A 24,853-nucleotide genomic window follows, 5' to 3' on the forward strand; every position below is an offset into this window, starting at 1 on the left:
ATTTGAAGCACACAAAGGAAAATAGTTGGGAGAGACGTCCACCCTCAATTTTTACAGGGCCCACTATAATGTGTATGTAAAATCCATTCCACCCATTAGTTGCTTGGCTTAAAGGTTAAAAACTCAAGCTCAAATGTGATTCAAGTGGGTCATATTTAGGGAATAGTGTAGAGGGTCAGATTTTCTAATAAAAATTTTCCAATAAATGTGGCCCAACTGAAATAAAATGGGCAGGTTTTTTGGCCCTGGGTCAAACAGAGGGTGCCTCACCTGATGGTTGGGGTGGATTTCACTTTAACAACACAGTGAGGCCAACCCAAGCTGGGTACTCCTTTTGCAAAGTAACCTCGAGCAGCTTCTCGTTTCTCTCTGCTTGAGAGCATTTATTAACATTAGTGGGTACCTAAATTAGGCAATGGATTTCAAGAGAAAATGGGATGAATTAGGAAGCTGCACATATGTAATGTATTTATGCGTGCAGTAAATGTATATGAAATCTAGTCCATTAATTAGGTAGGATTTCTTTTAAACATGTGAAGGACATAAATTATTATTTTTAATAATTAATGGTATGATATCTATTTACAAAAAAAGGGAGCTATTAGAAATTCATTTTAGCCGTACATATTTAACTTGTACGTGTGGCTCCAGTGATGATGATTGTTTATTAAGTTTTAGCAGATAAAATATAATTAATAAGCCTTATTTAATGGACAGGCTGGATCTTTGACATATAATTCCTATCATACTTATGTAAAACTTGATATTACGGATCTCACATGTGATATATTACTTGGGATAGAAAAGTTAATTTTTGCTACCAACTAGTTGTGTGTGTGAGCATTACTATAAAAATAATAATAATAATAATAATAATAATTATATATATATATCAGCTTGATCCAAAACTTTTGTGGCCTCCAGAAGTTTTTAATGGTGGGCATTCAATCAACAACGTGCGGTCCACTTGAGTTTGGATCAAACTCATTTTTGGGCTCAAACGATAAAATGATCCGGAATAATGGGTGGAAGGCATGGATGAAACACATATATTATGGTGGGCCCCATCGAGCACCGACCACTAGCCATTGGCTAGCGGCAATCCATTTCCGTAAAGAGAGGGAGGGGAGAGGTGGCCACCGGGAGTGCTCTGTTATCCCCACGTGATCACGTATGTTTTATCGAAGCCGTCCATCTATTTTTTCAGATTATTATAGATTACTAGGCTGAAAATGAGAGAGATCTAGGTCTCGAATGGACCACACCACAAGAAAATAGTAGCGATTGAATGCCCACAATTAAAAACTTCCTAAGGCTCACTGTAATGTTTATTTGTCATCCGACCCGTTGATTAAGTCACGCACACCTAGATGAAGAGAAAATGAAAATATCAACTTAATCCAAAACTTTTGTGGACCCTAAGAAGTTTTTAATGGCAAGTGTTCAATCACCACTCTTTCCTGTGGTGTGGTCCATATGAGATTTGGATCATACTCATTTGCGGGCTCATGCCATAAAATAGTTTGGAAAATGGATGGAAGGCGTGGATAGGATACATACATCATGATGGGCCCATAGAGCACTGTCAGTAGCCACCTCCCTACTGATGTTGTCAATATGTAATCCACGTCCGATGTCAAGCTTCGCACTTAAGGCTCTGCAGAGAGAGATGCTTATACAGGGAGAGAGAGAGAGTACACACACACTGACACACGTGAGAGAGAGATGCTCACACAAGTAGTTGAACGTCCAACTAGTTGCCTGATTTAAAGGAGTAATTAATTTAAGTGGGCATGAGTGCTGGCTTGAATGGGTCCCAGTGCGGTGTTAATGTTAAATTCACCCCTGACCATCAGGTGCGTCAACCCATGTATATATGTATAGGTATCTAACCATATAACAGCAGAAGATCTCAGCCATGCAATGAACGATCAAGCTAATAGCTTCTATGGGGTCAGCAACACAAGTGCATCACACAGGATTAAACATTCACTAGAATCATTCATATGTACAAATTAAAACTAGATACATAATGTTTGAGAGAACATGCATGTGGTCGCAAGTTGTAAAGAGTGGAGATGGAAAATAACGAAAATGAAACAGGACAGATTCACCAGCAGAAATCAAGTGATGCCCACCTCCATAAACCAAACAACATGCTGGCCGGTCAGTCGGTAAAGGTCAACCAAGCGATCGGCTGTCCCCATGCTACTTAAAGTGCTTGGAAGCTTTCCGTTTTCTCTCTTCTAACTGTGCCACCTGAGCTCGATGGTTCGCATGCCACTTCGGAAGCTGCTGTTTGCGGCTCTTTCTTTAAAGAAGTCGGCATGCCAGAAAGCTCCTGATCAAAGTGCCGAATTATCAATTCAATTAGTAGAAAAACACCGTTGACAAATAAAATGGCAGACAAACATTACCGCATTTCATGAGCCAATCCACAATACCCTAATACCAACACAGATGGACCATAGTTCTAAAACTCACCAGATTCAAACTCGGCTGAATCAACTCAACTCTGTCATTTTCTCTCTAGGAAGCTCAGTACTGGGCCTGATTCAATCTGGAATCTGAGAAACTCGATGAGTTGACTTGTTGGCTTGGTCAACTCAGCATGATCAAACCAAGTCACTCACCTGAGTTGCCGGATTTTGTTATTTTGTGGGGGACTCAAACCCACAGCATCATCTAAAGGAACACCTTGATCAGGGAAGCATTAGTAATATTGTACTTTTGAGTAATGTTTCATATTACTTATATGAGATCTAACTTTTTTATAAATATCTAGTAACATTCCTAATATTTTTCAACTTATGATAATTAAATATCAAGTTGAGTAAGGTCAAGTCTTCGACTCAACCCACCACAGCTGAACATCACGTCGAATCGAGTTTTTGGGTTTTTTAACTATGATACGGACACAGGTGCAAGTATCCAATGCATAGCATGCTTCTTTTTCTTTTCTTTCTTTGATTTTATTTTATTTTATATTATTTTTGAAGAGATTCCATAGCATGCTATTCAAGTACATTTTCTGGGATTTATTTGAAACATGTCCCATGCTATTAATTTTTTGCTTTACTGTGCAAGGCTGTTTTAGTTTTTCTATCATTGCCAAAGTCAATGGAACTATTAATGGTTTTTGCGATTTTACAGTCATTTAAGCCTTATCCCAACTAATTGGGGTTGGCTACATGAATCATTTTCTGCCTTTCCACTCTATCAAGGGCCATATCTTCAGTTGGACCATAGCTCATCAGGTCTTTTCTTACAACCTCCACCTACGTCCTTTTGGGCCTTCCCCTTGCCCTTTCAGACCCTTCAAATATGACAATGACAATCTTTGATACTCTGGCAGTGTGATGGGTAATACACAGGCACCTAGAAATTACTTAGAACATTCATGGCATGCAAGTAATCCAAATTAATATTCCAAATTATGGGTTTAGTTTAAACATATCATGAACCAAAAATTATGCTTATTTGATTATCTGGCAATTGGATTGGTAAACGTTCATTGGATGGTTAAAAATGAAAATATAAACTGGTCCTCTTTCAACAAGTGTCCATGAATCAGAGGTTAGGATTGTTCTAATAATCTGATTTTGGGACTGAGCATGCAACAGTGGGTTTCCCAATTTAGTCAGTTAAATTTGAGTTGGTGAATAACACTTATACAATTTCTGAATGCTTGCATATCAAGCATCATGCTCTGCCTGATTATCAAATAACTTCCCTATGACAACAATGGAACAATGTTATTATTCATCGATAAATAAATAAATAGGAGAATTTATTTTTATTTTGAAAGGTAAAATAGGAGAACAATGTTGTTGATATTTCAAAATTAACAAACGTATCGGGTAGACCGGTACCTATATAAGGTTTAATTTTTAATTTCATTTTATTTTTATTTTTGTTATCTATTTGTGCACTTGGGTTTTGTATGTATATTCAAGTAGCAGGGTATCATAAGAGTCAATGTTGGCATGGTTGGGAAGTAAATGTATATTCAAAAACTTGAAAACCCAACTCAACTCGATGTTCAGCTGTGTCAGGTTGACTCAAAGATTTGACCCAACTCTAACTCGATATTAATTATTATAAATTGAAAATATTAGGAATGTTAATAGATATCTAAAATAGTTCAATATAGTAGAAGTAACATAGAACATTACTCAAACCAACAATAGTGCACAAAGCTCCCAGGTTAAGGGCATTGTTTCCTTTGGTTGATGTTAGGGGCTTGGAATCCCTCTCCCATCTTGTTTATGTTTAATAAATCCCACCTCAGAAACCGAGTGACTCGGTACGAGTCATGCTGAGTCGACTCAACAAGTCTCTCCAAGTCCAGGCCAGATCAGACCCAGACACTCAGTACCTCCCAGCATCTCTGATCGAAATCTCACCAAGTCAACTTGAGAAGGACAAATTTCGAGTTGAGTCAGCGGGTGTTGGAGACATTTGTAGGGCATGATTTAAAAGAAAATAAAAAGAGAAAAGAAAAGAAAAGAATCCACTCGGAAACTTTAGAAACTCCTCTCCCAAGCTTTGTTGAACAAACAAACACATATCAACAAAACGTCATTTCTAGGTCTAGTCTAGCACACAAGAACCATTCTCATGGCACCCTATAGCTTACTGAAATAGGAGTAAGACATGCAGTGCTTCCCACCCATCACACATCAGGTGCACGCCATACCTTTCCACCAATGGCAGGATGAGAACTACAGCGGACCAGTCTTGAGCCCTAGTAGAATTCCTCGAGCATCACATGCATATTAAACATTTTAAGGGGTTGCTTGGCACCAAAGATTTGGATTTTAACTTGAGAATCCAAATCCAGGAATTCAATCCCTGAGATTTTCAGTCTATCAGTTGTGTTTGGCAGCCTGGAGAACCTGGTTTTTCAATCCTATGGAATTGTGTGTTTGGCAACCAAGAGTATTTTTTTAAAGGCCAGTTCATAGAGGGGAGGAGAGAGAAATGACAGTTGAAGAGAATTGACAATCCTAGGATTTTGCAACCCACCTTCTACAGCAGACAAAAAAAAGGACCCCTTTTGAGGATTTTCAATCCTAGGTGGATTTGATATCCACCAAAATCCAGGGTGGCAAACGCGACTTGGATTCAAAATCCAGCATTGAAAATTCAAATTACCCAAAAACAATGCTTCCAAACAACAGTTATAAAATTGGCTTGCCTGCGCTGTACACAAACCAGCCCCCATGCACACACCTCCTCACATTCCAGCATGCCAAGTGTCTAATCCAAGCTGCTCATTAGATGGATTGTAACATTTAGATGCCCTGGCACAGAATCAGGTGACCCCACATCAGGTCAGACATACAGTTACATGAGATGAGACCATTGGCAAACATTTTTAACCACCAATTATTTTGTACAATGCGACAAACCTGATTCTTGCACCAGGAAAACTATGCATTGACGCTCACCTAATCGATGGCCAGGATCTGGCACACATGTGCCGTTGGCAGATGTGATATGTGTGTGTGTGTGTGTGTGGATTGGCTATGCGTGCATGCGGTAAACCTCAGGCATTACACATCCGATTGAAGATGGTGACAATTCTGATCATCAGCTATTCCCAAGTGGTATGAAAGAACATGTAAAATCACTAGCGTAAATGGCCAATTTCTGTTAATTCTGACTACGAAACATCTCTTAATTTTTGCATTCTTTAGTGGGCTCAAATCAATTTTCCGCAAGCATATTACCAACATGATCAACAGAGCATCAGCCATACACGAGGAATAAAATCAAGCCAAATGGCCCACATCCAATCTAAGGAAAATCTGACCAACAGAAGTAACACTTCATACTGAGGAATTATCAGGTCGTAACCCCTGAGGCTTGGAAAATTATTGTATGTGTACAGTCTGGATCCAAATGGTTAATTTGTGGGCACCACCATGGTTGGGGGGCATCCAACAAAAAAAACCCCTCTCCCAGAATTGAAAATCCTAACCCTTCAATCAGTAGCGCCTTCAGACAGATGGTTAAGAAAATCAAACACAGGAATGATCCACATTCAACATAAAATAGGCCAAAGATCGAAATGATAGGATCTTCCGACAACGGAGATTTTTGGGGCATCCACTACACATGGTGGGGACCATTAGATCAAAGTCTAGATCCCAAACCAAATGCTGCACATGTACAAAACCCTGCCCTTTAATAAACAATACATATGTTGAGACTCAAAATTACTAAAGTTCCTCCTCCATACAAGCATTACTATTATCAGCATTAAGTACCATTCACTACAACAACAAAAAGCTAATTAGACGGCAGCAAACATCAGCAAAGTTACCATCTATGGTACCTGTATAGCCATGGAGTACCGTCATCCAAAGGATATATGATACAGGTGTGGATACAGGATACACCATGATACAGCATGGATACTGATATTTTAAAAATTATCTAACACACTTCGTAGTATAAGATCTACAAGGTGATATATATATATATATATATATATATATATATATACATATATCATATTATATTGTAAAAATATTATAAAGATATAGGATATAATAACAAATAATAAAAAGATGAATGTTATGCATTTTCTCTGTTATCTTTCAAAAAAAATGCATTTTTTATGTTGGACTATTTTTTAGCTCTTAATCATTCTTTTAATTTTCTCATCTTTAAAATAGCATGAAAAATAATACTGTTCCCATATATTGAAAGGGGCCATTCCTGTACATATATCCATTTTCTTTATCCGAAAATGCCAAGTTGCGCCAATGTTTCCATATCCATGTACATGCCTGAATGAGGATACCATAGGGTAACACAATCTAGGTAACCAATCGAACAGCACATAAATTATTAATTTATCTGTCACTTCTAAAATCAAGCCATTTTTACTTTATCCATGCAAGCAAACTCGACAGATAAAAATATTGAATACAAACTGAATGGTTGAGAACCTTGAGGCTGCTTTTGGCTTATGGCAGCTCAGGAGCAGAGAAAAACACTTTGCAGTTTTGGAATTTCTAAAATAGAAATTATAAAAATTGCAAAATGAGGCCCTTTCTGTGGTACCCAAAAAGAATAATTCTTTCATAATGACAAGAGTTTGACTCATGGTATGTGGAAATTCTACTAGTAGAAATCCCAAAAACTGCAGATTATTTTCTTGCAGCCTGAGAATGTCTATACTCCACCATTGGCAGTGATCATCGGAGCTATCTAAAACGTTCAGCTTTCCACAGGCACAAACAAGAACTCTACTTTGTCTGTAGCAGGAATTTGCAAATCCAAATGCATTTCATGCAGCAAAGAAATAGTCACTAAAGATATCTGGAAATTCTACTAGGCATAGAAACCACAAAAACTGCAAATTACTTTCTCACAGCCTGAGCCAAATGCAGCCTGAAGAACATGTCTACTCCACCATTGACAGTAACCACAGAAGCTCTCTAAAAAGTTTCAGCTTTGCATGCACATAAACAAGAACTTAACTTTGTCTGTGGTGGGAATTTGGAAATCCAAATGCGATTTATGTGGCTAAGGAATAGATTGCAAAATTAAAAATAAAGCAAATGAAAGCATTCACCTTCATTAAATGCAGTCTTAAATCACAAGGTCGAACTCCCTCCCCAATGCACACCATAACAAATCGTGAGTACTGGAATAAAACATCAGCAGCGGCTTGCTTCTTTTCCTTAATCTGCAAGTGTCTCCTACTTGGTCAAAAGAGAGGAGAAAGAGTACATACACCAAATTGATATGCATGGTTGAATAGGAATGGCAGAGTTAGAATTAAATGAATGTAGTTAATAGTACAAACACCAAATTGATATGCATGGTTGAATAGGAATGGCAGAGTTAGAATTAAATGAATTAAATTGAATTTGATATTCGCAGGTCGGACTCCACTTGAATAGTTAATAGAATTTGTAGGTCAGGGTCAACTATTCCACTATTCAACATGCACACGCACTTGCAGGCATGCATGTACCAAGCAATAATTGATTCCCCAAACCCCCTTTCTTTTCTTCCATGCCTCGCATAATGTGTGTCATTGGAGCTTTTCACATGAAATAAATAGGCACGTTAAATAGAGCAACTTCGATGACAGTCATATGACCTCCCAAATAATTAAGATGTAGCTTATAAAAAGATCTAATTAAAGCCAACTTAAAACCCATTTAATTAATTTTGACTACAACTAAACTGATAGGTTTCTAAACCTAGCTAAGCTTTGGCCCCAAGTAATTTAATCTGGACGGAAACCTACTAAATGAGATAAGTAATTTCTGCTATAGAAATTAACCCAACAGTATGCACACTTCCAAAACTATGGCCTGTTGAATCGAACAGTATGTACTGTTTGGTACCACAGATTGGTATCATGACTCAAGTGGTCCGCATATTTAGTTGACAAGTTTTAGGCCCCACTTTTGACTACATTAGAAGACCAAATATAGGCGACCTGATTCTATGAAGCCAGCTCCTCCTGATGATCGATATTTAAAGCAACTAATTCTTTAAGAGCATGTGCAGTTGGTTGGGAGCGGACGGGTGGGGAATCACCAGAAACTTTCCCAACTGCATAACCATAGCAAGCACGCAAGGGTAAGAATATCTGGAAAGGAATTATGTGGTCCTTGCCCCCAAGGATATGCATAGTTTTCTCAGGCCCCGAGGGCCTACAATGGAGATCAGGATTGACTAGAGGTGTCGACCGGTCAGTGAAGAGCAGTTCAAGCCCAAGACTTCCACGATCATCTGTCGCACAAAAGAGCAAAGAGAAAAATAGGCGCAACAGTTGGCCAAAATAGATTTGGGGCAACTAAGATCTACAGATGATAGACTGCCGCATGAACAAATGAGGAGAGCAATGAGCTGGTCAAGTGGTTTGAGCTTCAGACTTGAGGGGAGCTTTAAGAATGGACTTCTAGCACATGGTGCTTATGACTCAAAAGCTTTGAAGTTGCCTCATGACCTTAGGAGGCTAATGCAAGTAGATTGCGGAAGAAACTAATTGAAATGAAGTTCAACGTACCAAATCACACAAGAAAAGGTGCAATGACTGTGAGCAAGGTCAACAGTCCTCTAGTCTTATACTAGAGATCATCACTTTCCCCCATCAACACACTACCATAGAGAAATAAGAGAACTTGCTCAAAGAAAATATCATTCAATTGTTTCTAATTCTATGAGGCATGTGCCTTATTTATAATTAATGTTTTCCTCCTTGAGAAAATCTCTAGCATAATCTAAGGAATTTAAAAATAGAATTCCTTGATAGCCCAGATCTCTAAAATAAGAAAAACTTAAACATGCAAAATCTAATAATACTTATTTCCTACCATAGAGATATTTTCCTAACATAAAAAAATGAAAGAAAGGAAATTAGAATCAAGCTAAAATTTTAAAAATAAAAAAATAAAAAAATTGGGTCTTTCTTGTGCACGTGGGATGTAGCGCGATTGCATCAATTCCCCCTGGCTTGGAAAAACTTGGCCCTGTCAAGTTAATAGCAATGTAATCATAGAGCTTCGAGTGGATGCACTTGAAATGGTCTACCAAGATCCACATGCTATCAGATCTCAATCGCCCTTCCATAACAAGAAACTTTTGATGCGCTCCTTGGAGTGTGGAAATTATCGGATCATCTGACACATCTATAATGATTTCTTTGAATTGGGGTGGTACCTCGGGTATCTAAATAGCTCGTTCTTCCATCTTGTCATCTTCATGATGTCCAAGATAAACTATGAGGTCTTCTACATTGAAAATGAGAATGATGTGCATTTTGAGTGGAAGCTCAATCAGGTATACATTATCATCTAGCTTCTTCAAAATATGACAAGGACGCACCTTTTTGGAGAGGAGCATGGTGGAGGAGCCTACTAGAAACCTCTCAAGTTTGAACCGCACCATAACCCTATTCCCTTCTTAAAATTGTGAAAAATGCCATCGAAAATCTGCATGCCTTTTGTTATTTCCATTGCTAAGGGTAATCTTCCATCTGACTTCCTCATTTATCTCCTTAATGTGTTGTGCAAAAGTTTCAGCGTTCTGGCTTAATCCAACTGCAATAGGAAGTGGGTAGTAAATCGATAGGTTGTTGAGGTCGCATACCAGTCGCAATTTCATAAGGGCAATCCTACATATAGGCAAACTCAACTTAAACGATGTCTATGATCGGATGCGATCACCAACTAAACATCTAAGCAAATTCCCAAGGCGGTGGTTAACGACCTCAATCTATCCATCTCTTTGCGGATAATAAGAATTTGAAAACTTTAATTTAGTTCCCATCTTAAATCATTTGCTAGAAGTAGCTCATGAACTTGACATCACAATCAGATACAATTGTCTTGGGAACACCATGTAGATGAACTACCTCTCTACCCCTTTAAAAAAAAAAACATTCGCAATGTGCGATTTTTATTTTATTTTTTTTAGAATTAAAATTTTATTGCAACCAAACAGCAACACAACAGCAAAAACAAAATGAAAACTAAAATACAAGTATACAAGCAACCAATCCCAAGGGTTAGGTGCCCCACTCCCTAAGAAGCAAAAAAACCTTACAAATAGTGGATCCCACAGAATCCTTCTCGCCCATGAAACACCCCTCATTTCTCTCCAGCCAAATGCACCACATAGCTACTAATAACGCAAGGCGCCAAAGATGCCTATCTTTGGAACATGGACCCCATGCGTGACAAGATAAAAACAGCTCCTTGAAAGAATTCAGCATAACCCACGAAACCTAGAAGGCTGATAGAATGTTTTTCCAAACCCCTACGGCAAAGGGAGCGTGGAAGAGACAAGCCACAGATTCCTCATCTCTTTCGCATGACTTGTTGGTAGAGCATCCGATGTCTTCTTCCATGGGCTGAAATGGGCCATCTTAGAAAACCTATTAAATAGAGTCAAAGCCATGTCGAGTCTTAGGTAATCTCAGGATGAAATCCATGCTAAAGTCTTCACATGGAGCATCTGACACAAGCAATGGAGTATAAAAACCAGTATTCTTCCTATTTCCTTTATCTTATAGACACACTCAACATTACCGAACGATGATTCCAACATCTTTCTTTAAACCCGATGAATAGAAATGGTCCTCAACCGGGGCCAGTGTTGTCATGTGCGATCGCACATTCGCATATGCGCATATATGTGGTGGGATCGCATATGCGACAGTGGCATATGCAATCACATATGCCACATGTGCCAGCATATGCGATCGCATACAGCAGATGCGATCGCATATTGGCCAACAGTCATATTTCTGACCGTTTTCTGACCTCTTTTTTTTTAATCCTAATTTTTCGTCTATAAAAAGGGATTCTAAGCACTCCTACATGCACTCAAAGCTCAAACTCTCTCTCTCTATTCCCTATTTTGTTCTCTTACATTCTCTCTTACATATTTCTACGCACTCTACATCCACTCCTCTCCATCCATATTCCATATTTCTTTCAACTTCCAAGAATCAATAATCAAGATTGAGATTGAAGTTTCAATCAAGGAAGGAAACATACATCAACATTCAAGAATCAAGATTCAAGAAACATTACTACATCTACAAGACAACCAAGCTCTCCATCCATTGAATTGAACTCTCTTGCTACTTACAAGTTACGAGTTACAACGTACAAGTTACAAACTTACAAGTTTGAAGTTACTTATAATTTACAAGTTACAACTTACAAGTACAACAAGAATTCAAGATCAATACTCAAAGTCAAGGGGCAAAGGTGAAGAAAAGATAACTTAGACAAGAAGTGAAGATTGAAGAATTTGGAAGTTGGAACCTTTTTTAAATTTGTAATTTTAATTTTGTTTGTGTTGGAACCTCTTTTAAATTTGTAATTTTAATTTTGTTTGTGTAAATCTCTCTCTCTCTCTCTCTCTCTCTCTCTCTCTCTCTTTTCTTCAAGTGTAACTCAACTCTCTCTCTCTTTCTCATTTTCTTTTCCCTCTTTTTCTCCCTTTCTACAAGTGTAACTGTAACGTCTCGGAAAAATTCGTACAAAGACCCGAGTACCACCTCAGGCAGAAATCATTAAGGACCGAATCCTTTATAAATTAGATGAAAATTAATTAAGTACTAAACTGTATTAATCGGTAGATTAGCATGAACCGCTTTCTATACGAACTGCAAGACTCAAAATAAGTAGAATCGCTAACACTACATTACCAAAAAACCTAGGATCCATCTCAAAACCTAATTGCTCTCAGAAGCATCACGAAACTTCGTATCGAACCTGGACTGCGCATCGAAAGTCTGACGATCGCGAAACTATACGGTTATGACCATCTTACTGGGCTTGATAACTATATTGGAAATCAAGTCCAAATAATATCGTGAAACGCACAACTTGAGCCCGGAGTGAAGTGTGTGAGAAACGCGAATATCTTTAGAAAATGAACTCAAACTTACGTGAATTGGGCCGTTCGCTTGCAGGCCAAATTTAAGGTTTTATACCGTCAAATTCTGACCAATTACACCCTCGGATCAGGGAAATTTCCCAACATAGGTCAGCATACTTTTGGCCCTGATCGAGTGTCAATAACCGTTGAACTGAAACAGGTCCTCCGCGGTCGATCCACTGATCCGATTGGACCGAAACCTTAACCTGACCTAAATCCAATGTCAGGGAACTTTTCCCAGACCGTATGTAAAAAATAGGCCTCCAAATGGGCTCCGTTGGATTGGAACAGCCGCTCTTTGGCTATAACCTAAGTATACCATGGCCCTGGGACCATTTTCATAAGTCCTGGGCCTATATAAGGACCTCAACCCACCCCTCTCATTCCATACGAATTCTCTAAACCCTAGGAGAGAGAAGAGAGAAAAGAGAAGGAAAGAGTGAGGCGAAGAGAGAGAAAGTGAGAGAGAGTTCCTGTGAGTCGATCCCACCGCTCTACGTACCGAATCATCTTACCCGTATCGCTATTCCGGCGATTTCAACTCCGTTCTTGGGTAAAAAATCCTAACCCTAATCTGTTTTAGGGATCCAAATAGAGTAAATGGTGAAATAGTTAAACTATTTCATGCTATAGGTTGCCGTCGTGCCGTAGGCAAAGACTTAGTCTTCGAACTGAGTTCGATACGAGTTTACCGATGGAAAGTGCGGACTATAAACGTTTAGGTTATGGTTTTCAAGGCTTTCAATGTCAGTAATGATTTATAACTGACTTGATTGCTATCACATGTGCTTAGATACGTTGTTTCCGTATATTACATATATATGTAAACTATGTTGATTTTAATACATTCCATGTGTTTGTTGAAATGTTTGTATGAATATGGAATTCTGATTTGTGCTTGCCATGATTGTTGTTTGGGCATACATGATTGTTGTACGTGTGGCAACTCCTATGTGGAAGGATTTGCTATAATATGCGTTCTAACTAATTTATTACATGTATGCGATAAGCGTAGGCTAAGTGTTTGATAAAATGCCTGAATGAGAAAATGCTTGTTGTAATGTATTTAATGAGGGCGTTGAGATAGGATTCTCAATCCCCTTATCTATAGTTACAGTTTCCTTTATGTAACCTATCTTACTACTATGTGATTTATGGATGAAATGCTTATGTACAATAACATGTACACTGTGTTTATTGAAATACTTAAATGAGTTTGATACTAAAATTGGTTGTCACATGCTGTCTTTCAATATCACATGTGAATACTACTGTTTGGAGTGTGATTGGGGCTACGATGTAGTCCAGGCAATCGATAATGGTGTACGATCAGTGGCTGAACTATTTTAGCCACGACGGACGCGTTCAATGAATCCGAGTCATACGGAGATTAACGACAGTGGTTAGGCCACAAGTAGTGCGTATGCACTCCATGTCGATTAATTCAACGCGCGCTCGTACCAGTCGAGCTTGTCAAGTAACCTGATTGGCCTAATATATGTTCACCATGTATGGACGCTACTGCTTGAATCTAAGGTACCAACTTACCAATGTAAAGCCCGTTTAACCTTGGTACCTCGATCCGCTAAGACTCATGAGCCGGGCATGGTGGTATGGGACACCGTGGTCGAGCTGTCGGCCTACGCTGGGGCGACGAGCCTCCCCGTAGTGTCCAGTGAGCAAACCAAACTCATAAGCCGAATGCGGTGGTATGGGACACTGTATTCGAGCAGTCGGCCTACGATTAGGTGACGAGCCTCTCCGTAGTGACCTCGAGTATACACTAGTTGGTAGGGCGTTGGTGGTAGTGACCTCGAGTATGATTTAAGCCTACGCTGAGGTGATGAGCATCCCGTAGCAACTTATAGTGTAAACTCGTGAACTTGCATATCATATGTGATTAACTAGGATTAATGTCCCTAGATGGATCATTGTTTGGGTCAATGATATAAAGGGAGGTACCTAAGCTTCCCAAACCTACTGTATGAATAAGTCTAATTAAGAACTTGGCTAATCACGTACATGCACCGCATTTGCATGTGCCTTTGGCTTTGGAGTTGAGCACAGAGGAAGGGGTGCATGCCACAATCGTAAGATGATGTCGCAAAGGGAGTGCAGGCGAGGGCATGCATCATTAACACATATCATTCTTGTATTAACCAGAGTACTTAGGGATGCTTGCTGTATTTCTTTATCATTACTGCTTGACTGAATTGATAACATGTTAACCTTTGCCTTATAGCTCCACCGAGTTGATCACTTACTCACACTCTGGGACGGTGTTTTAAAACACCAACCAAACTCTGTTGTAGTTTCAGGTGTCGATGAGGCTTACAAGATGGAGCCTGATTTCTATGATAACGAGGAGTTCTCCTACTTGCAATTCTCTGGCGGGTCTATGTAGACCTGGAGTTGCGTATCGGGGCTACAGGGATATGGATAGATGACATTACACTTCACCATTTTGAAATTTTGAGAACTATACATGTAATTTATTTAACCTGGCGACATGTTGATACTATGGGGACTTACCACTTATATGCTTTATATACTTATCACAATCTTCTGCTTGCGTAATTTAATTGTCCCTAGAGTATGATATACTGATTTAGTATAATCTCGTTCATGTTTGATGTGCTAATACAAACAACATTTAATCATTATTATCTATGTTGCATAAGTAATGCGTTGGAACTCGGGAGTTGGGCTCCTGCTCGACCCCCGATTTTCAGGGCTTTACAAGTTAGTTTCAGAGCATGATTTGGATTAAATTGGGCTTGGGTTATGGACACACGACGCACACTAACGTACTTTGAGTTAGAAGGAAGCGATGAAACGTAGAAACGATCGTAGGATTTCAAGTTTCGGCCACAAGTGAAACTAACCGTTGAAACAGGACCCGTACGCGTCTGTGATCATGTGAGATGATCTCAACCCCTCCCTAGACCATCAATCGATGGGTTTAGATGATAATTCAGCGTATTCCATACTCAAACAACCCGAAACGCGTGAATATACGCGAGATGGGACCCAAAACCGCCTTAAATGGTTGAGCGGGTCCAAACCACGCAAATCGGTGGCCGTGCACATTTGGCACCTCGAGAGGGGGTGGCCACCGCCCAGTCCAGTGGACGTCTGGGCCTGTCAGGCCGAAGCGGGTCGGTCGGGCCAACCCTTGTACATAGCTGTCGAGCCGAGCGGGCCGACGCCTATACATTGTAGTGGGCCCCATGAAAACGTGTGGGGACCCCTATAACACCCCCATTTGCTTCCTTTCCCTCTCTTACACACCTCCAAGCTTTCCAATCTCTCAAGAATTCCATTTTTCGCTCTCAAATCTCCCCTCCATTCTCATATTTTCTCTTTTTTTCTTCATTACATATACCCCTCCACCATCTTCATCAAAACCCATCTTCTATCTCTCTCATTTCCTCCTCTTTGAGTACACAAAACCATATTTGTGTCTCATACATCTCCAAATCCACCAACCTATTCCACCTCCCAAGTTTCCTTCACCTTCATGGCTCTTTTCAAGCTCGTAGCGGCGATTTTCTCCCTTTCCACACTACTTTCCCTCGTGGGAAAGAAGAGGGCTTCCACGAAGGAAGCCGGGCCTAGTCGCCCAACCCATAAGGAAGAAGGCGGGTGCCGAAGCTAGCACAAGCGCCGCCCGAGAGCGAAGGTCGAAGCGGGATCTCGATCCCCAGATTCCACTCGAAAGAGTTCTACCGGCGGGCATCGGACACGGTCGGTTTCGTGGCCGTAGAGTGGTGTTTGAAGCTCATATAGACGAAAGGCTATTTGGGCTGTATTCAGTGATGGACCTCCTAGTTGACGTCGGGTGGGGTCCCATATTCAAGAGCAAGTCTCACACACGTGAAAACACTGTTCGAGCCTTCTACGCCCACATTCGGAATCCACTACTAGAGCCCCTACAATTCACCATTCCCGTGGGAAGGCAGGAAGCAACAATCAATGTAGATTTGATGGACCGGGTTATGGGAATTCAACGAGGTGAGGTGCATGCTAGCGAGAAGAATCTCAAGAGTATGCGAGAAAGAGATCGCCGCACGCGGTTCCTTTGCGGCCAACTAGCTCACTGGAAGCGAGGCAGATGCCTCCCATCGATGGAATTGACACACGACTTCCGCTTGCTCCACCACATATTCACATATAACGTGTATCCTAGGTAGGGCAACCATATCGTATGCACTCATCTGATGGTGGACTTTTTGTATAAAGCTGGACAGGGAGACAAGCTGTGTCTGCCTACGTTCGCCCTGCTGCAGATAATCCAGACTGTACGCTCTGTTAGAAGTGATGTCTCACTTCCATTTGACCGACTTATATGCAAGATCACTCGAGAGTTCGCCTACAGACTTAACATGGATGACCTTGCATCGATCCACTTCATTAATGATACTACGCTCAATAACATGGGGATTGGGCCTCGACAACGTCAACCCTGACTCGACGAGTATGGAGATGAGACAAAAAGTGAAGAGGAAGAAAGTAATGAGATAGAGGAAGAAAATGAGTCGGAAGAAGGAGGTGAAGAAGGAAGTGGTGAGGAAGGTAGCGAAGATGAGGGCACTGATGAAGGAGGGGAGCAAGAAGAGGAAGAAGAGGAGGCCCAAGACTCAGAAGAGGGCTCTCCACCTGCTACACATGAGCCCCACCATAATCGGGCTGCTATCGAAGCCTGCTTGGCGCAGCTTGAGGAAGGCCAAGTCGCCCTGCGACAGGAGGTCAGCGAGACCCGGGCCTTCGTGAAACACAAATTCAAGAAGGTTTCTCGCACCTTGAAGGCTATCCTGTGCTGCATGCAGGACAAGGGCGCTCCGCCACCATCGCCAGATTCAGACGACTAGTCACATGTGTAGTCGTCTTTTAGCTTACTTTGCTGTTAGTCTCCCTTTGTACTATGAATCTACATCTCATGTATTGTGACGCTTTTGGTAAATGAAATGCATAAAGTTTCTTCTGCTTGGAATGTGTATGATGTGTGGGTGACTGTATGTTCTCATGTTGAATCTGACACGGGTTGCACCCTATGTTGTATATAGGAAATGCCACCTAAGGCCACACGGAGTACGACACGTCTTACACTTGGCAACTCGAGTAACGGGGCACCTCCCCTCAGCGATAGCCATACGGACCCTAGTTTAGGCCCGGATCACGAGACTATGCCGGATTCTCAGCTGGACACTAGCCCCACAAATGGGCCGACACCTGTTGCACCACCGGTTCCAGAGCAGAACCGCACGTCTACCTCGACGCCACAAGTGCCTCAGTCAGCTCCTCCTGATAGGTTGGAGCAAATGATGTTCTTGATGCAGCAGCAGCAGCAGCAGTTTTTGGCCACCATTGTGGGGGCTATTGCTCAGAATATACACAATCCCGCTTGCACCACCAGTGCAGCCTGCTGGAAATATGAGTGTCAGCGGCTTATACAAGAGATTCCAGCGCTTCCGACCTCCTACTTTTACGGGTACTCACTGACCCGAGGAGGCCGAGTATTGGCTTGACCGCATCTCTAAGATGCTAAAGTCATTACACTGCACTGAGGCAGAGCAGGTTGAGCTAGTCACGTACATGTTCGAGAAGGAAGCCAGTCTCTGTTGGGACAGCGTCCTTCGGACCGTGGCTGCTGGCTATGTATGGACGTGGGAAGCTGTTGAAACACGCTTCCATGAGAAGTATTTTTCCCTCACGTATCGTAATGAGAAGGAGAGTGAATTTCTTCGCCTCCGTCAGGGAGGGATGACAGTGGCAGAGTATGAAAACAGGTTCACGGAGCTAGCCAGATATGCTCCCCTGATATTAGCAGACCAGCCGATGCGAATGCGGCGGTTTTCTGAGGGTCTGCAACTCGAGATACGCTCGAAGATGTGTTGCGCTAGCATATCCAACTATGTTGAGCTAGTGGGCATGTCTCTACGAACTGAGCAGGATGGGGACAGGCTGTCCCGCACACGTGTGCCTATGATTCCTAGGCCTCGACCGGATTTACCGAGCAGATCGTTTTTCAGCAAGAGGCCCCGTGCAGACTCACCTCCCAGACTAACGGCTCCACCAACCCCGACGAGGCGATCAGACTTGTGGTGCACCTACTGTAAGAGGTCGGGCCACACAAATACCTACTGCTTCACCAAGATGAGGGACATCAACTTCTTGCCGCCTCAGAGGATCAATCGTTAGCTTCCTCAAGCCATATCAGCTCCACCTCTGCGATTTGCACCACCTGCACCTCGATTCAGGCCGCCTCAACGGCCCATGGTACAGCAGTCGAATCGTTCTCAGCAGGCTCGTGTGCACTCACTTGCAACTGAGGCATTCGGGACAGCAGTTACAGCACCGATGGCTTTCGAAGTCACCGCGCATGTTCAAGGTACACCAGTCTTCTTATTCGTGGACACCGGGTCCACTATCTCTATAGTATCATGTGCAGCAGTCAAGCAACTAGGGTTGGAAACTAGTCCTATGGTTGGGTTGAGACTCCTTACCACCACAGGGACCTTCTCAGATACTAACAAGATGTGTAAGGGTTGTTCGATAGACTTAGGGAGCAGAACAGTACTCGTCGACCTAATTATTGCCCCGCTATGTCATTACGATGTGATCCACGGTATGGATTGGCTCACCGAGATGAGGGTAAAGATCGATTGTGATGCTAGGGTAGTGACAGTCCATGGACCTGAGGGCACGACCTTTACATTCCCCGTGTAGGTCAGTTGGTATTACTGCGTTAGTTGCTATGCTACCTTACTAGAGAGTGTTGATGGTCCGACACTTGGGAACACGCCAGTAGTTCAGGATTTTGTGAACGTGTTCAGGAAGATACCTGGATTACCTCCTCAGCGCGAGATCGATTTTACCATTAACCTAGTGCCTAGTGCGACACTTATATCTCTGCCGACGTATCGCATGCCTCCATGTGAGATGGAGTTGACGAGACAGATTGACGACCTGTTAGACGCAGGTTTCATACGGCCTAGTGTGTCTCCTTGGGGAGCACCTGTGCTGTTTGTGAAGAAGGACGGATCACTGCGATTGTGTATTGATTATCGCAGATTGAACCAAGTGACGGTAAAGAACAGGTATCCTTTGCCCAGGATAGATGATCTGTTTGATCAGTTGAAGGAGGCAGGGTACTTCACTAAGATCGACTTGCAGTCAGGGTATCACCAATTGCGCGTCAGGGATGAGGACGTGCAAAAGACAGCTTTCAGGACCAACTTTGGCCACTACGAGTTCCTTGTGATGTCGTTTGGACTCACAAATGCACCGGCCGTGTTCATGGAGCTGATGAACAGGGTGTTTCAGCCGTATCTGTACTGATTCATCATCGTATTTATAGATGACATCCTGATATACTCCAAGAGTCGGGAAGATCACGAGGAGCACCTGCGAATAGTCTTTGATACTCTAAAGAAGAATCAGTTGTTCACTCAGTACAAAAAGTGTGACTTCTGGAAAGAGGAAGTCAAGTTCCTGGGACATGTGGTGTCCAAGGATGGGATAGTTGTGGAACTTGCTAAGGTGACCGCAGTTCAGGACTGCTACCAGCCCGGTTCGGTTACTGAAGTGAGGAGTTTTCTTGGCCTAGCAGGCTACTACCGTCGATTTATTAGAGACTTTTCCAAGATAGCCAGACCGTTGTCTTAGCTGACTCGGAAGGATCTCAAGTTTGCCTAGAATGAGAAGGCAGAAGCAGCTTTTCAGAAACTGAAGGACAAGTTGACGTCCGCCCCTATGCTAGTATTGCCAGAGCAAGGGGTCAAGTATACGATATACACTGACGCGTCTCGTACTGGTTTGGGTTGTGTTCTGATGCAGAAGGATAGGGTTATTGCCTATGCATCGCGTCAGTTGAGGAAACATGAGGAAAACTACCTTACGCATGACCTAGAGTTAGCGGCCGTCATCTTTGCATTGAAGCTCTGGAGACATTACTTCTACGGAGAGGAGTTCAATCTCTTTTGCGACCACAAGAGCCTCAAATACATATTCACGCAAAGAGACTTGAATATGAGGCAACAAAGGTGGATGGAAACCTTGAAGGACTTCAAGTTCGAGGTCTCCTACCATCCTGGCAAGGCCAACCTTGTGGCAGACACGTTGAGCCGCAAGAAGACAATAGCATCTGTAGCTCCGCTGATGATAGCAGAATGGGATATGGTAGACTTTGTGCGAGACTTTGAGCAAAAACTTAACGGTAGAGGAGCCATTCGAGAGCATCGCACATATTCGTGTTCAGTCACTTATCGATGACCGAATCATTGCGGCTCAGAAGGAAGATGATTGGCAGAGCTGAGAAAGCGAGTTAATGACAATGAAGACTCGAAATAGAGAGTTGGTACGGATGGGGGTTTACTTTATCTCGGCCGCCTATGCGTCCCAAATCTTCATGACTTGAGAAAGAAAGTTCTCGAAGCTACTCACAATTCGAAGATGGCGATGCATCCTGGTAGTACGAAGATGTATCGAGATATGAAGCGATCGTACTAGTGGGACAACATGAAGGCTCACATAGCAAATTGTGTCCCGTTGTCTCACGTGCCAGCAGGTCAAGGCAGAGCATCGCCAACCTTTAGGACTGCTTCAGCCCATGCCCATAGCAGAATAGAAATGGGATTTCATCTCAATGGATTTCATCTCAGGATTACCGAAGACGAGGAAGGGACATGACTCCATATGGGTGATTGTGGACTGATTGACGAAATCAGCTCATTTTCTCCCTATTAGAGTTTCGAACTCAGCAGACGATTTGGCCAGGCTGTACATCAAGGAGATAGTACGTCTGCATGGAGTTCCTATGGAGATCGTGTCGGACCGAGACACGCGATTCACATCTATCTTTTGAACACGTATCTAAGAAGCAATAGGTGTGAAACTAAAGTTCAGCACCGCGTTCCACCCACAGATGGATCGGCAGACGGAACGGGTAAATCAGGTGTTAGAAGATATGTTGCGAGCTTGTGTGCTCGATTTTAACGACAGTTGGGATGACTCTTCCTTATGCAGAGTTCGCTTATAACAACAGCCTTCAGGCGAGTATTGGCATGGGTCCCTATGAGGCCTTATATGGGCGCCCCTTTCGAGCACCGCATTGCTGGGCAGAGGTTGGCGAGAAAAGTTTAATTGGCACCAAGTTAGTACAGGCGACCTCAGAGAAGATCAACATTATCAGGCGTCGACTTCTAGCAGCGCAAAGCAGATAGAAGAGTTACGCCAATACGAGGCGGCGACCACTAGAGGTTGAGGTTGGGGACCATGTGTTGCTGAAGGTTTCCTCCATGAAGGGAGTCCTTCGGTTTGGGAAGAAGGGGAAGCTTACGCCACGATTCATTGGCCCATTCCAGATACTAGACCAAGTGGGTGTGGTTGCGTACCGCCTTGTGTTGCCCACACCACTCGTAAGCGTGCACAACGTATTTCACGTATCTATGCTGAAGAAATACGTTCCCAACCCTTCCCACATTATCAAATGGGAGAAGGTACAGTTGAGTGAGGATGCTACTTATGTATTGCGTCCGACGCATATCCTAGAGAGGAAGGAGCAGGTGCTGTGTAGTAAAGTGATCCCGCTTGTGAAGGTTCTGTGGACGCACCACACTGAGGAAGAGGCTACTTGGGAAACAGAAGCCGAGGTCCGCAAGCACTACCCTCAGCTTCTCGAGAAGTACGAAAAGGTGCTAATTTCGAGGACGAAATTTTTCTTTAAGGGGGGTAGATTGTAACGTCTCGAAAAAATCCGTACAAAGACCCGAGTACCACCTCAGGCAGAAATCATTAAGGACCAAATCCTTTAGAAATTAGACAAAAATTAATTAAGTACTAAACTGTATTAATCAGTAGATTAGCGTGAACCGCTTTCTATATAAACTGCAAGACCCAAAACAAGTAGAATCGCTAACGCTACATTACCTAAAAAACTAGGATCCATCTCAAAACCCAGTTGCTCTCAGGAGCATCACGAAACTTCGTATCGGACCTACACCGCGTGTCAAAAGTCCGATTACCGTAAAACTATACGTTTATGACCGCCTTACTAGGCTTGACAACCATCTCGGAAATCAAGTCCTAAAGTATCCAAAAACGCACAACTTGAACCCGGAGCGAAGTGTGTGAGAAACGCAAATATCTTTAGAAAATGAACTCAAACTTAAGTGAATTGGGTCGTTCGCTTGCAGGCCAAATTTAAGGTTTCAGACTGTCAGATTCCAACTCAATTACACCCTCGAATTAAGAAAATTTCCCAACACAGGTCAGCGTACTTGTGGCCCTGATCGAGTGTCGATAGCCGTTGAACTGAAACAGGTCCTCCGCGGTCGATCCACTGATCCGATCGGACCAAAACCTTAACCTGACCTAGATCCAATGTCAGGGAACTTTCCCCAGACCGTATGCAGAAAATGGGCCTCCAGATGGGCTCCGTTGGACCGGAACATCCGCTCTTTGGCTATAACCTAAGTATACCATGGCCCTGGGGCCATTTTCATCAGTCTTGGGCCTATATAAAGACCTAAACCCACCCCTCTCATTCCATGCGAATTCTCTAAACCCTAGGAGAGAGGAGAGAAAAGAGAAGGAAAAAGTGAGGAGAAGAGAGAAAGTGAGAGAGATATCCTGGGATTCGATCCCACTGCTCTACGTGTCGAATCATCCTACCCGTATCGCTATTCCGGCGATTTCGACTCCATTCTTGGGTAAGAAATCCTAACCCTAATCTGTTTTAGAGATCCAAATAGAGTAAATGGTGAAATAGCTAACCTATTTCATGCTATACGTTGTCGTCGTGCCGTAGGCGAAGACTTAGTGTTCGAACTGAGTTCGATACAAGTTTACCAGCGGAATGTACAGACTATAAACGTTTAGGTTATGGTTATCAAGGCTTTCAATATTAGTAATGATTTATGACTGACTTGATTACTATCACATGTGCTTAGATACTTTGTTTCCATATATTACATATATATGTAAACTATGTTGATTTTAATGCATTCCATGTGTTTGTTGAAATGTTTGTATGAATATGGAATTCTGATTTGTGCTTGCCATGATTGTTGTTTGGGCATACATGATTGTTGTACGTGTGGCAACTCCTATGTGGAAGGATTTGCTATAATATGTGTTCTAACTAATTTATTACATGTATGTGATATGCGTAGGCTAAGTGTTTGATAAAATGCCTTAATGAGAAAATGTTTGTTGTAATGTATTTAATGAGGGCGTTGAAATAGGATTTTCAATCCCCTTATCTATAGTTACAGTTTCCTTTATATAACCTATCTTACTGCTATGTGATTTATGGATGAAATGCCTATGTACAATAACATGTACACTATGTGTTTGTTGAAATGCTTAAATGAGTTTGATACTGAAATTGGTTGTCACATGCTGTCTTTGAATATCACATATGAATACTATTGTTTGGAGTGTGATTAGGGCTACGATGTAGTCCAGGCAATCGGTAATGGTGTACGATCGGTGGCCGAACTGTTTTAGCCACGACGGACGCGTTCGAAGAATCCGAATCATACGGAGATCGATGACAGTGGTTAGGCCACAAGAGTGCGTATGCGCTCCATGTCGATTAATTCAACATGCGCTCATACCAGTCGAGCTTGTCAAGTAACCCGATTGGCCTAATGTATGTTCACCATGTATGGACGTTACTGCTTGAATCTAAGGTACCAACTTACCAATGTAAAGCCCGTTTAACCTTGGTACCTCGATCCGCTAAGACTCATGAGCCGGGCATGGTGGTATGAGACACCGTAGTCGAACTGTCGACCTACGCTAGGGCAACGAGCCTCCCCGTAGTGTCCAATGAGCAAACCAAACTCGTGAGCCGAATGCGGTAGTATGGGACACTGTATTCGAGCTGCCGACCTATGATTAGGTGACGAACCTCTCCGTAGTGACCTCGAGTATAAGCTAAGACTACGCTAAGGTGACGAGCCTTTCCGTAGTGACTTCAAGTATAAACTAGGCCTGCGCTGATGGTGACGAGCCTCTCCGTAGCGACCTAGAACTGCTATCGTATGAGTTTAACTAGGATTGACGACCCTAGATGGATCATTGTTTGGGTCAATGATATAAAGGGAGGTACCTTAGCTTCCCAAACCTGCTGTATGAATAAGTCTAATTAAGAACTTGGTTAATCACGTACATGCACCACATTTGCACGTGCTTTTGGCGTTGGAGTTAAGCACAAAGGAAGGGGTGCATGCCGCGATCGTGAGATGATGTCGCAGAGTGAGTGCAGGCGAGGGCATGCATCATTAACACATATCATCCTTGCATTAACTAGAGTGCTTAGGGATGCTTGTTGTATTGCTTTATCATTACTGCTTGACTGAATTAATAACATGTTAACCTTTACCTTATAGCTCCACTGAGTTGATCACTCACTCCC

General features: G+C 42.3%; 1 protein-coding gene across 1 annotated transcript in view; it reads right to left on the reverse strand.

Annotated features, from left to right (window-relative positions):
- Window positions 1-1,919: 1,919 nt before the first annotated feature.
- The window catches only part of LOC131253389 (uncharacterized), a 33,264-nt gene continuing 10,330 nt past the window's right edge, over window positions 1,920-24,853 (reverse strand). The window contains exons 2-3 of the mRNA XM_058254348.1: window positions 7,592-7,705; window positions 1,920-2,341 (exon numbers count right to left, since the gene is read on the reverse strand). Of these exons, the coding sequence (XP_058110331.1) occupies window positions 2,213-2,341; window positions 7,592-7,705 (243 nt within the window). The 3' untranslated portion in view covers window positions 1,920-2,212. The remainder of the gene's footprint in view (window positions 2,342-7,591; window positions 7,706-24,853) is intronic.

The sequence above is a fragment of the Magnolia sinica genome, chromosome 8, assembly GCF_029962835.1.
Source record: "Magnolia sinica isolate HGM2019 chromosome 8, MsV1, whole genome shotgun sequence".
NCBI lineage: Eukaryota > Viridiplantae > Streptophyta > Magnoliopsida > Magnoliales > Magnoliaceae > Magnolia > Magnolia sinica.